The sequence below is a fragment of the Dama dama genome, chromosome 23 (genome assembly GCF_033118175.1).
Source record: "Dama dama isolate Ldn47 chromosome 23, ASM3311817v1, whole genome shotgun sequence".
In the NCBI taxonomy this organism is placed as follows: domain Eukaryota; kingdom Metazoa; phylum Chordata; class Mammalia; order Artiodactyla; family Cervidae; genus Dama; species Dama dama.
In genome coordinates, this window is record NC_083703.1 from 22,221,964 (window position 1) to 22,239,803 (window position 17,840).

At 35.9% G+C, this 17,840-nt stretch overlaps 1 protein-coding gene across 3 annotated transcripts in view; it reads left to right on the plus strand.

The window, feature by feature from the left end:
* MALRD1 (MAM and LDL receptor class A domain containing 1) overlaps positions 1-17,840 on the plus strand; it is a 522,662-nt gene that overhangs the window by 384,287 nt on the left and 120,535 nt on the right. For all 3 annotated transcript variants that reach the window (XM_061126168.1, XM_061126170.1, XM_061126169.1), the window contains 2 exons: positions 355-512; positions 15,206-15,407. In XM_061126168.1, coding sequence (XP_060982151.1) covers positions 355-512; positions 15,206-15,407 — 360 coding nt within the window. The remainder of the gene's footprint in view (positions 1-354; positions 513-15,205; positions 15,408-17,840) is intronic.

Below are 17,840 nucleotides of genomic sequence, written 5' to 3' on the forward strand. Positions count from 1 at the left end.
GCAGCATACGAAATATTTTATTTGCTTGAAACTGACAGACAAGTTTGAGAAATGTAGGAGAAAAAGAATACACTTTCAGAGTCAACGAAATATTTGATCATCTTTATGTGCAAGTCACATACCAAGGTGAATTTTGTGAATTACATAATCATGGTGACGCTCTTTTTAATGTTGGTTTAAAGAAGTCAATATTGTTGATATATAACTGACAGAAAGTGAGTTGTGTTTAATTTTCTCTGTGCGTGCGTGTGTGTGTTTGGGGAAAACTGAAATTCACACATGATTTAAATATATTCCACCCCATGCTGCAAAATATATCATTTCACTAAATAAAAATTGTTTATCTATTTCAAGGTAGTGGCCAGCACTTCCTGTTTGTCAACTCATCTGGCCCCAAAGAAGGATACACTGCAAGAATCACCACTTCCCAATACTTCCCAGCAAGCCTCGGAATGTGCGCTGTTCGGTTCTGGTTCTACATGGTTGATCCCAGGAGCACAGGAGTCTTAAAGGTACAAAAGGAAGACAGAGATTTGTCTTTCACTGACACATTCAGAGCATGTGTTTAAACATTTCTCTCTTTTTTTGGTAGTCAGACAACACCAATCCTGATTCTATTAATTTCTCATTTCTTTCTGGGGCAATGGGACTTTGGCAAGCAGTTCTATCATTCATCTTAATCTCATTCAAGATTTATCTCATTCATGGCTGCCACCTGAACTCAATTATGGTGCATGCTATTTAAAAGATTATCTAAAGATGAAAGATTATGGGCAGATTCTACATGTATCTTCTAATAACAACTTAGATAGGAACAATGAAGAAATGTGACGAGAGGGATAGTAATGGAAAGGATTCTCTTCCTCAACGTAAAAGCAGAGCACACTTAAGATTATAAGTATATTATCAGCTCACACTGAAAACAATGTACCTTCTTTATTTTTAACTAATTGAACACAAGAATGCTAATGTCTTTAAAATGCTAATGTCTTTAAATAAACAAGTTGCTGCATCTATACTTCTTATTATATGAAAGATCAATGAATGAAATTTTCACTTGTTAGGAACCAATTTTGAAATCTTAATTTCTAATGAAAAGATTGTGTATCAGAACACCACAAATAGTGATATTGCCTTGAAATTATGCAGTCACTTGTTGTTGGGATAAATATACAATTTGGAATTTTTGTCGTTATCTCAAACATTGTCCCTTGTAAATAATAACAGCTATTATTAAGTGATTCCTATCTTTCTGGCTATTCATTTTAACTTTATATGTGTTAGCAGTTTTAATTCTCACATTGTCCTAATGAGGTAGTGTTTAGCTTTCCCAAAATTTTCAGTAAAGAAACTGAATTCAAAGTGGCTTAATAACTTTTCCATGATTACACAATTGACCAGAAATCTGATTTCAAAAATCTGACATCCTTTATCCAGCATTGTTGCTCATATTTTCTGCATTACTCAGAGACGTCTAAGGAGAAGTATGAGGGAAAGAGAGAAAGAATAAAAGGCCTTATCAATTCTAGCCATTGCTGGGAAAGCAAGCTCTTATCAAGTAAAAATAAAAGCATGCAAGAAAGTGGAGAATCTGTTTTCCTCAAGAGAAGCCAGTAAAAACAACAGAGATTCATTTTTAACAGTTTAGATACGTGTGAGTATTTGTAGATCATGAAAAAATTTTGGATTTTTTTGTTGTTTTTACATGTAGTATGTAAATATTCAGTAGATTAGCCTATTGCTTATGCTAAATTTTATCTAGGGTAATTTATAAACACTGATCTTAAAAAGACTCTATAATATGTTGTTTTCACTGATATTTTAAAACATAGATACTGCGATTGAAGAGGACAGTAGTCAGTGGTTATTTGTTACACACAGAAGCAAATACGAATTGGAAACCTTTCAACAGAATGCAAACAGGTTTCAGTCACTTTCTAACAAAATGTTGCTTTCTGGATTCAAAACTAACATTTGTATATCCTTTAGCTATTCACCAGCTGGCCAGTCAGTGCTACAGGCTGAATGTTTTTGTCTCTCCAAACTCAGGTGTTAAATCCTAACTATGACAGTCAGCTAGTTGAGTTACCTACTTAAACAGCCCACCGTTTTTAGCCATGCTTCTGCAAACAGTCTTTGAAATGAAAATGTTGGTCTCAAGTCTTGATTTCTGATAGCTTGCTTAAAATAGTGGGTACAGTTTTTTCTAACTGGAAGGCAGCCATTAAGTATACCATTGCTTTTATACTCTCAGCTGTCTTCAGAGAGGTATACTGGAAAGAAGAGTGGAGGGGAATTGCAGTAAGGCTGACATCCAGGTTTTGTAGAGAAATTGCCCTCCTCAACACCAGATTATCTTGGTAGGTTTGACTGTCCCCATGGCTTTTTACTGCCTCCACAGGTGACCCAAGCAGAACCAATTATCCTCACTTCCAGGATTTAATGCGGTGTTTACAAGAGTCTTTCTCTGTCTTCCATGTTGCAAGTCACTGGCTAGAAGTGGACTAAATTTGGGGCTCTTGGAGACCATCTTTCCCTATATGGGGAGAGAGATTGTCTGACAAAGAAGCTAGCACACAGAGAAATTCGGGACCAAGAGAAGGAAGACAGAACTGTTTCTATTTAAATCCTGGAGCCTGCTTTACCTGAATCAGTAAAGTTCTCTTTGTTACTTGCTATTGGAAAATTCCTGTTACAGAAACCCAGGGAGAAACTGTTTTTGTAATGTATCCTCAGGTCTCTGATGGGTCACAGTAACTGTAGCAAGTCTGCTTCTCAACTGTTGCTTTTAATCTTGAGTTATTCCCAGTCTGAAAAACTCCCTGAGTATACCATATTTTTATATTATGTGAACAAATCAGTGAAGTGGAAACCCATTTTTCCACTCTTTTAAAGTGAGACTTTCCAGCTGCATGCTATTCTTTCACTGGCAACTGTTTTTCTATTTTGTAATCTCTAATTTGAGTATAACAGTGTCACATTTTACAAAATTTCCTTGGCAGGGGTATTTCACCTGATGTGTTGCCTTAGAAAGAATCATCTGTAGTTACAGTATTGATAAGACTGATGGACACATAGCTTCTTACAAAGGGTAGGAAAACCCACCTTTGTGACTATATTTTCTAAAGTAACCAAAATAATATTATATAGATTTATGGTGAGGAAGAACTTCTTCTTTTTAATATTAAAAAAATTTAAGGCTATAATAAATGATAATATGCACTGAGGCATGATGCAGATAAATAGATATTCACTGCCATCAGCATGCAATTATAAAGAGCATGTTGGAAACTAAAAGCTTTATAATTTTTATGTTATTTACCAAAACATTCCACATCTATAAATATATTATAAGGAAATAAAGATAGATATGCATGATGTTTTATTTATAAGTGTCTTCTTCTCACTGTTGTTTATAAAAGGGAATATTTGAAACCACCTGAATGTCAAATATTAAGAATTGGTGAAATATAGTACATTCACTCTTACAGTGAAACACTGTGGAGAATAATTGATAATAAAGAGAGGTATTTGTGATTCATTAATAACCAAAGTAACCAAATTTACAAATATGTATTCTAGAATGTGGTATAAAAATATATCTTATTTCACTTATTTTAACATGGGACTATCTATTCCTTAATCTATATAAATAAGTATATATGTGTGTGTATATATATATGTGTGAAAAAATATATGGAAGGATATACACTAAAATAGTAATTATCTTTAGATGGTGAGATGGAAAGATTGTTTTCATTACTTTTACTCATTTATTTTATAATTTTTCTACATAAAGCATATGTTGCCTTTCTAGTAAGAAAAATATATACAAGCGTCTTTCTAAAGGATCTTCACATTTGAAAATGTTGAAAGACACAGGTAAAGGATATCCATAAACAAGTCACTTCTTGAGTTAATAAATAGCAAATGTGGTTCTGGAGCACATGGTAGATTATAAACCGTCTCTTAGATTGATAACATAAATTCTTTTAAAAAGGATATGTCAAAGAAAACACCTAAAGTGAAGTTCCATACTAAAGTATCTGTGAGGCCCTAAAAATAACCTGGCATTCCTAAAAGAGATCAAATAGCAGATTGTGCTAGAATGGCTTCTTGTCAGCACAAATCTGAATTTGTACTGAGTGTTATGTATCTCTTGCCTATCTGTGCTCTGTTCTAGTATCCCAGAGAACATTTCCCAGACTCCTTTGCTGTTTGCATTGCTGAATGAGTTTGACCAAAGGAAGGTACTGGCCAAAAATCTGAGGGCAGGAAGAAGAGACAAGCCTTCCTCTTCTCTCTCTCTTCTCTCTTCTTTGTCTGTTTATTTATACTACATTTCTCTAGCTGAGTTTGTACTGCATCTCATCTGTGACTCAGTTCCCCCAGAAGGCCTTGCCTCCTTGGTTCAACTCCCACCAAGGATACTGACAAATGCCATCTTCTTCCAACAACTCAACTTCACTACTCCCTCCCTTTGACTTTAGTTTTCGGAGGAGGAGCATCTTCCTGTACATGCTAATCTATAGGTTGCCTCATAATTTCCCTGGTGATTTCTCATCTCTTCCATAAACATTGTACCTATTACCTATATTAAAGTTCCTCTATTTGAAATATATTAGTTTCTGTTTCCTAACTCAGCCCTGTCTAGGTACCTACCTCAAAGAAAACACAAATCTCTCAAAGACATTAACTGATAAAGCAATGAAAAATTGTCAATGAGCACTAATTTAAATTTGTCCTCCTTACATTAACTTCTTAAAAACTTACTGTCTAGTAGAGGAAGACAGAAAACAAATTAAAAAAAAAAAAAGAACACTAATAGGAAAACTTCTGTTTGTGATATAATACTATGGACCAAATTAAACTGTTTTCTATAATACGTAATTACTCATGGTCTTCTGAGAAAGTTATTTTATATTGAATAGTAAGAAAGTCTCTCTGAGAAATATGAGGTTTGAATTTAGACTTGAAAAGCTAGAAAGATCCATTCTTGTGAATAACTGTAGGAAGAATGTTCTAAGCAGAAGAAATAAGCTAAGGGAAAAGTTCAAAAGTAGAAGGTATTTGAAGGCCACTGTAGTGGAACAAAATAAGCAAGAGAAAGAGAGAAACGATCAGAGATAGGTTGGAACCAGCTCCTTCAGGGCCTTGCAGAGATGGTAAGGAGATTAAATTTTATTCTAAGAACCATGGAAAGTCATTGGAGAGTCTTAGTCAGCTTGAACTACCATAACAAATTACCATAAAGTGGGTGGATCAAACAACAGAAGTTTCCTTCTCACAGCTCTGGAAGCTCAGAATTTCAAGATCAAGGTATGGGCCAGTTTGGTTCCTCTTGTGGACCCACTTTCTGGTTTGTAGATAACTGGCTCTCACTGTGTGCCCAACCAGTGGATAGAAATCATCTTTTTTGGGTCTGTTCTTAAAAAGACACTAATCTAATCTACAGGGCCCCTTCCAAATTACCTTCCAAAGACCTCCACCTCCCAAAATCAAAACATTGAGAATTTGGGCTTCAACTTATGAATCTGAGAGGATATATTCAGCCCAAAGCCGAGGTTTTAAATTGAGGGATAATAACATTTTCTTTGAAAATTGAGAAGATATGCTGTGTGGAAAAGGGGCAGGACCTGGGGGTAGGAGGAGGAGATCGGAAGTGGATGTGAAACAGAAAGGCAAGTTACATGATTTCCAGGGGTCCCCAACTTGATTTAAAGTGGAGTGTAAGAATAAACTGGGAAACAATTGCCACAAATAGTGAACAAGCCTGAGCTCTTCATTGGCATATTAAGGTTATCTTCTAAATAAAACACACTTTAATTTTATTAGTATATTAGTGAAGGGCATCATATAAAGTTAGTTTAATCAAAATGTTATATAGTTGATGAGATCAAGGTGAAATTCAATTATGATGTGCCACTTCCCTGTGGCTCAGACAGTAAAGCGTCTGCCTGCAATGCAGGAGACCCGGGTTCAATCCCTGGGTCGGGAAGATCTCCTGGAGAAGGAAATGGCAACCCACTCCAGTATTCCTGCTTGGAAAATCCCATGGATGGAGGAGCCTGGTAGGGCTACAGTCCATGGGGTTGCAAAGAATTGGACACGCCTGAGCAACTTCACTTTCCTTTCCTATTACTTTTTTAGGATAAAAAGCCAAATAATTCACATCTATCCATCCTGCAAAATAGAAAGCTGCATGATGAAAGAAATGTTTTATAGAAACTAGAAAGCCTGATACTAAATGTATAATATTCAGGGTAGTGAATAATATTCAAAATAATAAGATGTCTATTCAGGCTTCAGTATCCTCTGATTCACAGGCTCATGATTTATGGAGCAATGCTAATACATACTTTATTTTCTAGGTCAGTTTCCTTCTTTGAATTACCTAACTACATATAAAATTAAAAGCACTCTTTAAAATGGTACTGGTCATTTTCTGATACATATTGCCAAAAAAGCCCTAAGTGAAACCAAATTAATTTCCCATGAGATTATTTAGTTTCAGTAGTTCAGCTCCTATCTTCTGACTTGTCCTGATATTTAATGCTAGCTCAGGTGGATTATTTCATGTCTATGAAAAGAGGTAAAGTTTGGCACAGAACAAGAGAATTCCCCTACAAATAACTAATAGCCCTTTATTACTCCAGACTCATTTTTTAAAGACACAAAAAGGAAGTGAACTTCTGTAATTAATACTTTTCAAAATGCTCTTTGTAATTTATAAAAGAGTTTCTTTGTTCAAGGGGGAAAAATGAACTATTTCCTAAAACTTCTTTCAGTGATAACAGATGAGTTAATATATCTAAAGAGGCTTTCCAGAAGCTTATTGTTCATATATCAGAAGAGTTAGCCTACCAGGTTGAAGCGGTTTTTATTTTAAAATTGAGTTTTAGGCAGTCCAGTGGTTTAAGGTAAAACCGCCTTCTAGTACCAGGGTATGGGTTCAATCCCTGGTTGAGGAGCTAAGATTTCACATTCCTCATCACCAAGTAACCAAAAAACATAAACAACAGAAGCAATATTGAACTGAATTTGATAAAGACTTTAAAAATTGTCCACATTAAAAAAAAATCTTAAAAAAATAAAGTTGAGTTTTAGAGCTAAATGATTTCTGGTAAAACGTATGGAATTCAACATGTAAATCTGTTCAGGAAGCCATTATTGCCATGGCCTTATGCTTGTGAATTTTGCTTTGTTTTGTTTTAATGCGATGCTTAGAAAAATACTAAGAGCAATGGGAAAAAAAACTGAGAATGATGTAAGATGGTTACTATATGCTATACTCTGAAGTCCTTTACATTGATCTAATCCTCAACCATCCAGTGAGGAACATAATGGCATTATCTACACTTTAACAGTTGAGTAAAATGAGATAGAAAAAGCTTCAGGAATTTGTTCAAGGTCACAGTGCTATTTAAGAGATGGCAGGCCATGATATTCCCACACCCACTGGCTCCAGCCTATGCTTTTAATTAGTATGCTTTACTGCCTCCCAGCTCTAGATGGGTTTTTACAGCATATTTTATTTTCCATACTTTATTGCTCAAAATCATCTTTTATTCTCTCCAATAATTATTGAAATCTGGTCTTTAAAAGATACTTTACCTGTTTTATATTCTGGATATTGTGGTTTTCAATATAAATTTGATTTGAATTCCTAATGTAATTTGACAAGGTAAAAGAGGAGTGTGAAAAAGCTGGCTTAAAACTCAACAATTCTAAAGATGAAGATCATGGCATCTGATCCCATCACTTCATGGCAAATAGATGGGGAAAAAGTGAAAACAGTGACAGATTTTACTTTCTTGGGCTCCAAAATCACTATGGATAGTGACTGCAGCCATGAAATTAAAAGACACTTGCTCCTTGGAAGAAAAGCTATGACCAACCTAGACAGCATATTAAAAAGCAGAGATGTCACTTTGCCATAAAAGGTCTGTATAGTTAAAGCTATGGTTTTCCCAGTAGTCATGTACAAATGTGAGAGTTGGGTCATAAGGAAGCCTGAGCACTAAAGAATTGATGCTTTCAAACTGTGGTGCTGGAGAAGACTCTTGAGAGTCCCTTGGACAGCAAAGAGGTCAAACCAGTCTATACTAAAGGAAATCAACTCTGAATATTCATTGGAAGGACTAATGCAGAAACTGAAGCTCCAGTACTTTGGCCACCTTATGTGAAGAGCCAGCCAACTCATTTGAAAAGACTCTGATGCTGGGAAAGATTGAAGGCAAGAGGAGAAGGGGGCTTTAGAGGATGAGACCATTGGATGGCATCACCTCAATGGACATGAGTTTAAGCATGCTCCATGAAATAGTGAAGGACAAGGAAGCCTGGTGTACCGCAGTTCATGGGGTCACAAAGAGTTGGACATGGCTTAACGACTGAACAACAACAACCAATGTAACAGAGAAGAAAAAACAAAAACAAAATTGGTGTAGCAATTATTTAAATCATCCTCCTAAACATGGCACCCTAAATGTATAGTGTGTTTGGTATTGGTGGGGGGTGCTATCATTATTCCTTTTCTATATAATTGCCCCTATGACATAACATTTAATCCTTTTGTTCTGCTGCTTTTGATGGTTAACTTTTGAATGAGCTGTTCAAGAACAAGAGCCACCAAGACTACATCCTTTTTGTCAAACTTTTCAAAACTCTTTCTGGTCAGTTTCAGAGTCCTCTTACATTTGTTATCTGATCTATATCTGTCCTATTAGAAGAATTGGCCCTTTCAGGGGCCCCGTCTCTCAGACAATGCAAGAGGAAATTCTTTATGTTCCCTGTGTTGTTCCCAGACTTCCAAACTTCAGAATAAGACATTTAGGGAATTACCTGGAAGTCCAGTGTAGGGCTTTGTGCTCTCACTGTCAAGGGCCCGGGTTCAATCCCTGGTAAGGGAACTAAGATCTTTCAAGCCGTGTGGCCAAAAAAGAAGAGTCTCACTTCAATTCAGCCTTGTTTCTTAAATGCAAAACAACCTTGGGCCCTCTAGGGGTGATGCACAATGAATCATTGAGGGCCAGGTATTTTGAGGTATTCTAGAAACAACATCTGATACACCAATTGGCAACTACCCTTATCACCATATATAATAATATGATCAGAAATAATTGAATAATGAATTAATAAAATATTGTATATAAACAGTTCCTAGTAATAAAGGAAAATGTATTTTAGATTTAAGTAAGTAAGTAAAGTCACTCAGTCATGTCTGACTCTTTGCGACCCATGGATGGTAGCCAACCAGGCTCCTCTGTCCGTGGGATTTTCCAAGCAAAAATACTGGAGTGGGTTGCCATTTCCTTATCCAGGGTATCTTCCCGACCCAAGGATTGAACCTGGCATTGCAGGTAGACACTTTACTGTCTGAGCGACCAGGGAAGCCCATTTTAGATTTATATTCACACACAAATCAGGACACTGGATTACCACTTAGTTCAATGAAGTTATAACTTACAAATTGATAACCTGCATTAATGACTTGCCCCAAGTCTGATTATTACTGTGTGATGTTACCACAGAGACAAGGACCTGGCCCATTTCTTAACTGTCACTAGTGCTATAGAAATTCTTCCAGTGATATGTTGAGTAAAAGGAGAAATGATAAAAATGTTAAGTTTCAGGAAGGAAAATATATATTTAAAAAATTTAATATGTACTTATATTTATAGAACCATGCATTCAATATTAAATAGGTTCTAGTTTGTATGGCACATTCTTAAGGCAATTTACACATCAGATTTTCTGTTTAGTTCTTTTCTTTATTATTAATGCTTACTTTTAAATGCATTTTTATGATATTATGTTATTACAAAAGTTATTGAGAGGCATTATCAGTATTTGGTCTATAATTTTATTCTTTTTTTAAACATATTTTAACCATCCCAGACTAACAAGTTTACTCTCATTCCTGTTACATGCTGAACCTCATAGTCCTTATATCTACAACTAGTGATATACTGCTTATCAAAGGCAGCTTTTGAGAATAACCTCAGAGAATGTTTAACAGAGGAAACAATGATATATGCAAATATCCCCAGGCATAAAAGGTAGGAAGTCTGTGTAGATGAGCAGACATAGCAAATTTCTGCCCTCTAAACAGACTTATCAAACTCTAGATAATACCCTCCATTTGAGCATTTCATACTATTTTAGCAAAAATGTAGTCATGTACTAAGGCAGTAATTCTCAACGTGTACACGTACTGGTGTGTCAGTCATTTGTAAAATGGGACACAGGTAATACACAAGAACAGTAGTTAAAATGAACCCAAGTATTTTTCAGTGTGATTTCTTCCCTTTTTGAGTATAGCTTCAAGATCCTCCCTGTATCAGTGTCCTATATTTCTTCTAACAGGTCTTACTGAATAGAAGGCAAGAAAGGTAAGGTTGTACCTGGTGTGCCAGGCATTTTGCTGAGCACTTTGTGTGACACTGAGGATGCTGTGATGGGGAGTGTGCCCATAGGAGAGTGTGTCCAACAGAATGTTTCATCCATCACGTTGTGTAGTGAGGATCGTGGGCTTATGTTAACAGCTTAGCAAAGGTGGGTGCACAAACCTTGATGGCAGAGATACTTCAATAGTGCAGACAGAGAAAGCAGTGCTGACACGTGCTGTTATCTTTTATTGTATATAATAGGAAAATAAATCTCAGGATGGGAAAAACCTTGCTATTAGTTTCTATTAAAGTATAAATTAGCAAGCTGAGAAGGCACTCCATGAAGTGCAAAGGTTGACACACAGGAGAAGGAGCTAATCGAATATGACCTTCAAATTACTTTCCCTTTAGAATATAATAAAAGCAGGAAAAGAAAAGTGACCTCAAGTTGAAGAGTTATGCTGCTAAAAATTAAAATCAAGTCACAGTTTTAGGATAGAGACATGGGAATTTGCAAAAGAAGATATTTCTTACACCTGCCTAAAAGCAAGTTAGGTGCAAAGTCACCTTGAGAAAGAACCAAAAGTCAGTTCTGCTTTAAAGTCTGGGTCCCAAGCTGAATATTACTTCTTAAAAAGAGAAAAACACTTAATATATTCATAGTTAAAGCAACTTTTTTTCCCCGTTTTTATTTTGTGAAATTTGTCAGTCTATTTTCCTGATAGATTTTGGCTTCAATGCTCTGTTTAGGATGCCTTTTCCTGTTGTAAAATAGCAAAATATTCTCACTTGTTTGTTATCACATAATTTTGATTTTCATATCTAACTGATTAATACAGTCGTAATTGATTTTGTGTATGTGTGGTGAGAAGTGAGAAACTCATGATTTTCTTTCCAGATAGGAAGCTGGTTATTCCAACACCATTGATTCAATACTATGCCTTCCTTTGTTGATTAGACATGCTCCCTTTATCATTGTTAAATTTATGTATACCTTTGTAAATTTTCTATAGATGTGTAAGAGAATGATTGCTTCTTAGTTGAAACAAAGATAGATAGATACACAGAGATGATAGAAACACAGAGATAAATCATGATCCTCTACAACCTTACTCACTATTATTGACTTAATTTGACAATTTAGGAAAGACATTTTTCCTCTAGTATAAAGTCTCAATTTGGTTTTCCGTTTTTTTTTGGTCTCAGCTTCTATCGTTCAAAGCCATGTGGTGGAATGCATGAAGATTCAAGACAGTTATATGTGCTGGAGGAATTTAAATGTTTATCAATTTTAAGTATCCCCTCTTTATACATTCCTGAAATCTTATTTTGTTTGTTTATAATACTTATATCCTTGCCACTTTAAAAATAAATTCTTTAACATCTTACACATCCCAACAATGGAAACAGTGAGCGACTATTTTGGGAGGGCTCCAAAATCACTGCAGATGGTGGCGGCAGCCATGAAATTAAAAGACGCTTGCTCCTTGGAAGAAAAGCTATGACAAACCTAGACAGCATATTAAAAAGCAGAGACATTACTTTGCCAACAAAGGTCCATCTAATCAAAGCTATGGTTTTTCCAATAGTCATGTATGGATGTGAGAGTTGGACTGTAAAGAAAGCTGAGTGCTGAAGAATTGATGCTTTTGAACTGTGGTATTGGAGAAGACTCTTGAGAGTCCCTTGGACTGCAAGGAGATCCAACCAGTCCATCCTAAAGGAAATCAGTCCTGAATATTCATTGGAAGGACTGATGATGAAGCTGAAACTCCAATAGTTTGGTCACTGATGCAAAGAACTGGCTCATTTGAAAAGACCCTGCTGCTGGGAAAGATAGAAGGCAGGAGGAGAAGGGAACGACAGAGGATGAGATGGTTGGATGTTGGATGGCATCACTAACCCAATAGACATGAGTTTGAGCAAGCTCTGGGGGTTTGCGATGGACAGGGAAGCCTGGGGTGCTGCAGTCCATGGGGTCACAAAGAGTTGGACACAACTGAGTGACTGAACTGAAATGAACATACATTATAAACAGCTTATGGCTGGAATTTTTTTTTCTTTAATCTAAGATTTTATAAATCAGTGCAGTTCTTTTGCATCTATACAAACCATTTTTTGTGTACATTTTCTATTTGTCTGTTTGTTTGTTTGTTTCATTATTTACCCTGTTAGCCCTGTCTTCATTCAGATTGATTGTACTTCCTTTACTTCTTCTTATTCCCTATGTTTCTACATTCTAAGTGCTATATTCTTCTGTAAAGTGGACACTTAATTTTTGGTAAATCTCTTTAAAATATTCATCCAATTTTGTTGAAAATTAATTGCATACTTTAAACTACTTGTCCCTCAAATAAAAAAAGACCTTTGGCAAAACTTTATTGACCTAAACTAACCCTCTCAAACAGCTCTATGACTTACTAAAGTTATATGCATATTGTAAATGTCATCTACTTTCCTGGCAATTTTATTCTTTAAAATTCCTTAGACATCATCAGTATATAATTATCAATGATAATTATCAAAGAGCATGATCTTTGCTCACTACTCTTTATTAATCCCTGTTGTTGTTCAGTCGCTCAGTCATGTCTGACTCTTTGCACACCATGGGCTGCAGCACACCAGGTTTCCCCGTCCTTCACTATCTCTCAGCATTTGCTTGAAGTCATGTCCATTGAGTTGATAATCCACCCAACCATCTTATCCTCTGTGGCCCACTTCTCCTCCTACCCTCAATATTAATCCCTGTGTCGTCCACTATATTGAATTCTTTTTGTTTAATGTGTTCATTAGCTTGCTCTGCTCATGGCCGCCATAACAAAACACTTTCTCCAACAGTATATACCCAACCTGTGTGTCTTGGGTATGCAAGTCTGCACCAGTAACTCCTAACATAATGACTGACTGGGCTTTTCATGGAATTCTTTGACTAATTATAAGCTGGTGACACATGCATAGATTCTTCTCTATGCTGTCCATCTCTTACAGTTATTCCAGAATTCTGCTGGGAGCAGTCAATTTTGGGTTTTTTTCACCTGTGGATGTTTGCAAATTCCTCAGTTTTGTTTATGTAATTTCAACCAACAGTTTCCATTTAATTTAAAACTTCCAGAAAGAACTTACTATTTTTGTACATTGGTAGATGTGCTCCTAATTTTCCAGTATTTCTGTGGATGGAAACATTTTTGAGGTGTATAGATAAACGTATGTTTTCAGTTAGCCATCAGAACCAGAAACCATTTTTCCAAGTATTTACAATTCTTCAAAATACACTAAAAAAGTAAATCAAATAATAATTCCATTTTTTTCTCCTGTTTGTAGTTTTACAGTCTAAAACTTCCTTCATTTGGAGGGAAGATGCTTTGAAGGCATTTTGAAGGTAGTCTGTACAGTGATATTACTAATTGGGATTAAAAAAAACTTGGAGGTATCAGGCTAACATTGAATGCTACATAGGTCTTTCTGCTATTAAGAGGTACTTTAATTCTGATTACTCCTAAATAGTCTGTCTCTTTCAAGGAGTGTGAAGTTAATGTTGTAGTTCAGTTCAATTCAGTCGCTCAGTTGTGTCCGACTGTTTGCCACCCTGTGGACTGCAGCACACCAGGCCTCCCTGTCCATCACCAACTCCCAGAGCTTACTCAGACTCATGTCAGTTGAGTCGGTGATGTCATCCAACCATCTCATCCTCTGTCGTCCCCTTCTCTTCCTACCTCAATCATTCCCAGCATCAGGGTCTTTTCCAGTGAGTCAGTTCTTTGCATCAGATGGCCAAAGTATTGGAGTTTCAGCTTCAGCATCAGTCCTTCCAATGAATATTCAGGACTGATTTCCTTTAGGATGAACTGGTTGGATCTCCTTGCAACCCAAGGGACTCTCAAGAGTCTTCTCCAACACCACAGTTCAAAAGCATCAATTCTTTGGCACTCGGCTTTCTTTGTAGTCCAACATTCACATCCATACAAGACTACGGAAAAGCCACAGCTTTGACTAGACGGACCTTTGTTGGCAAAGTAATGGCTCTGCTTTTTAGTATGCTGTCTAGGTTGGTCATAGCTTTTCTTCCAAGAAGCAAGTGTCTTTTAATTTCATGGCTGCAGTCACCATCTGCAGTGATTTTGGAGCCCCCCAAAATAAAATCTGTCACTGTTTCCACTATTTCCCCATCTATTTGCCATGAAGTGATGGGACCAGATGCCATGATCTTAGTTTTCTGAATGTTGAGTTTTAGGTCAACTTTTTCATTCTCCTCTTTCACTTACATCAAGAGCCTCTTTAGTTCTTCTTTGTTTTCTGCCATAAGGATGGTGTCATCTGCATATCTGAGGTTACTGATATTTCTCCCAGTAATCTTGATTCCAGCTTGTACTTCATCCAGTCCAGCATTTCTCATGATGTACTCTGCATATAAGCTAAATAAGCAGGGTGACAATATACAGCCTTGAAGTATTCCTTTCCTGGTTTGGAATCTGTCTGTTCTTCCATGGTTTTTTGTTTTTTTTTTTTAAGTGGTAAAAAATTCTGGTTGCACGCCTCCTCCAGCTTTTTAGAGACTTGAAATAGTTACACTTTGGGGCCATATCTACGTTGGTACACAGAAATCAATATGACAAAACTAAACAAAGGTCTGATTCACCAAAGAAAATATAACATCCATAGGCAACCATGCTTAAATATATATATATAAAGTATTGTTATTGTCTTGTCACATTGCCAGACTCCATTCTTTCATTGACAACCTGGATGTCTGTGTTCCTCTAACACCTAAACCACAAAGAGTTGATTTTTTTTCTGTTTGTTTTCTTCCCTATTGTTAGGTGTATACTGTTGACGAATCTGGATTAAACATCCTCATGTGGTCAGTGATTGGCAATAAACGAACTGGTTGGATGTATGGACATGTTCCTCTCTCGAGCAATAGTCCATTTAAAGTGGCATTTGAAGCTGATTTGAGTGGAGAAGAGAACATCTTTATCGCCCTTGATGACATCTCTTTTACCCCGGAATGTGTATTTGGAGGTAAGCAATTCCTTCTGAGAATGGGCTGTACAAAGATTGTTTTAGATATCTAAATATAAAAGAACTGGGAATTTCTGAGGAATTGCATTTCTTTTCATGTCCAGTCTTACTTATTCATTGTAGAAAGAGCAGTATGCACAGCTGGAGGTAAAGTTTTTCTCTCCATGAAACTCTATCATGAAATTTCCATGCCCTCTAGGCAACAAAGTAGCTTTGACTAAAGTTCTTTAAGAAACTCAGTGAAAATTTAGTTTTCTCAATATAGCTTTGTCGTCTATATATATTTTTTTAACTTCCAAAGGGTCACAGCAACTGCACAAAGACTCTTCTGTTCACCTGTCTTTTCCATCCAGATTAACTTTTCCCCTTCTGTTTCTACATTACAATCTAGAACTCTTATTCTATTGCATAAAGGAAAAAAAGTCTTGTCATTAACTCCTTTTCTAAGAAATCATACCTTTAACAAAAATCTGACTTTCTGAAGTTTAAGAGGCTTCCACTTAAGTGGCTATTTGTTCTCATATAAATCCTTCACTTTATCAACGTTAGAGAGTAGGGTCATTGCCTTTCAAACTGTCCATTAATTTTGTATGTTGCAACTTTGCTGCATTTATTTATTATCTCCAACAGGGAATTTTTTTTGGTGAAGTCTACCAGGTTTTGTATGTATACTATCACATTACCTGCAAATAATAACAGTTTTACTTCTTCCATTCCAATGTGGATGCCATTTACTTTTTTCCCCCCGATTGCTGTGGCTAAGACTTCAATATTATATTGAATAAAAGTAGACAGAGTGGGCATCCTTGTCTTGTTCCTGATCTTTTTGGAGATAAAGCGTTTATCTTTTCATCATTAGGTATAACATCAGCTGTGGGTTTGTCCTCTATGGACTTTATTATGTTGATGTACAGTTCTTCTATATCTTCTTTGGGAAAGTTCTTATCAAAAAATGGATGTTGATTTTACCAAATGCTTTTTATGCATTTATGGAGATGATCATATGATTTTTATCCTTTATTCTGTTAATATGTTGTATCACAGTGACTGACTTTCAGATTTTCAGTCATCCTTCCACCCCTAGAAGATATCCCAGTTGATCATGACATAAAATCTTTTTAATATGTTGTTTTATTTGGTTTGCTAATATTTCATGGAAGATTTTTCATTCATCTTCATCAGGAATATTGACTTGTAATTTTCTTTCCTTGTGGTGTCCTTATTTTGTTTATGTATATAATTCTGACCTCACAGAATGAGTTTGAAAGTGTTCTCTCCTCTTCTTTTTTTGGAAGAGTTTGACAAGTACTGATATTAGTTCTTATTTGAATGTTTTGTAGAACTCATCTGTGAAGCCTTCTTACGCTGGACTTTGGTGTGTTGGAAGATTTTTGATTACTGATTCAATCTCTTTACTAGCAACCATCAGCTCAGATTTTCTGTTTCTTCCTGAACCAGTCTTGGAAGGTTGTGTTTCTGAGAATCAATCCGTTTCTTCTAGATTGTACAATTTATTTGAGTATAATTGTATGCAGTAGTCTCTTATTATCTTTTGCATTTCTGTGTTATCAGTTATAACATCCCCTCTTTCATATATGATTTTATCTGAGTCCTCTCTTTTCCTTGGTGAGTCTAGCTAAAGATTTGTCATTATGTTTATCATTTCAAAGAACCAGCTCTTGATTTCACTGATCTTTCCTTTTGTGCTTTTAGTCTCTATTTCATTTATTTCTGCTCTAATCTTTAGTATTTCCTTCCTTCCACTAACTTTGGGCATTTTTAGTTCTTCTTTTTGAACAATCTTTCCAGCTACATTTTTTGTTGTTGTGGTTGTCATTAAATTGAAAGAAAATAGATCTTTGGGGAGTGAATGCAATTCCAAAAAAAAGAAATATTATCCCAGGCCATCCTTTTTAACTTGACTTGGTAAATATAAAATGACAGCAACTAGCAAGATGCCAAACAAAATAATGAAATTCATAAGGAATTCATGGGGAATAGGCAGCCACACGTTCTCCTTGTTTATATTATCACTGCTAAATGACAGTAGCTCTCACCTCATTCTTGAATAGAGATTTTTCTTCTTTTTTTCCCTTCTCTGGATGTGAACAGAAAGTATTACTCTGGAGCATTTCCAGGACTGGTATATTCTCTTGAATGCAAATTATTTAAAAATGGAAATATTTGTCTGTTTTCATCATCTTCATCATTTATATGATCTCCAGTGATGTATTCTACATGCCTAGAAGAGTCCTGTTATATAGGAGATACTCAGTACACATACCCTATGAATAAACAATGAATATGTCAAATGAAAAGATGAATAAGTAAAAGTTATCAGCTGAATTTACATGATACCCCTCTTCACTACCACCAGTGACCTCTGCCTCCAGTCTTATTCTCTAACCCTGTTTTGGAAAAAGGAAAGAGACA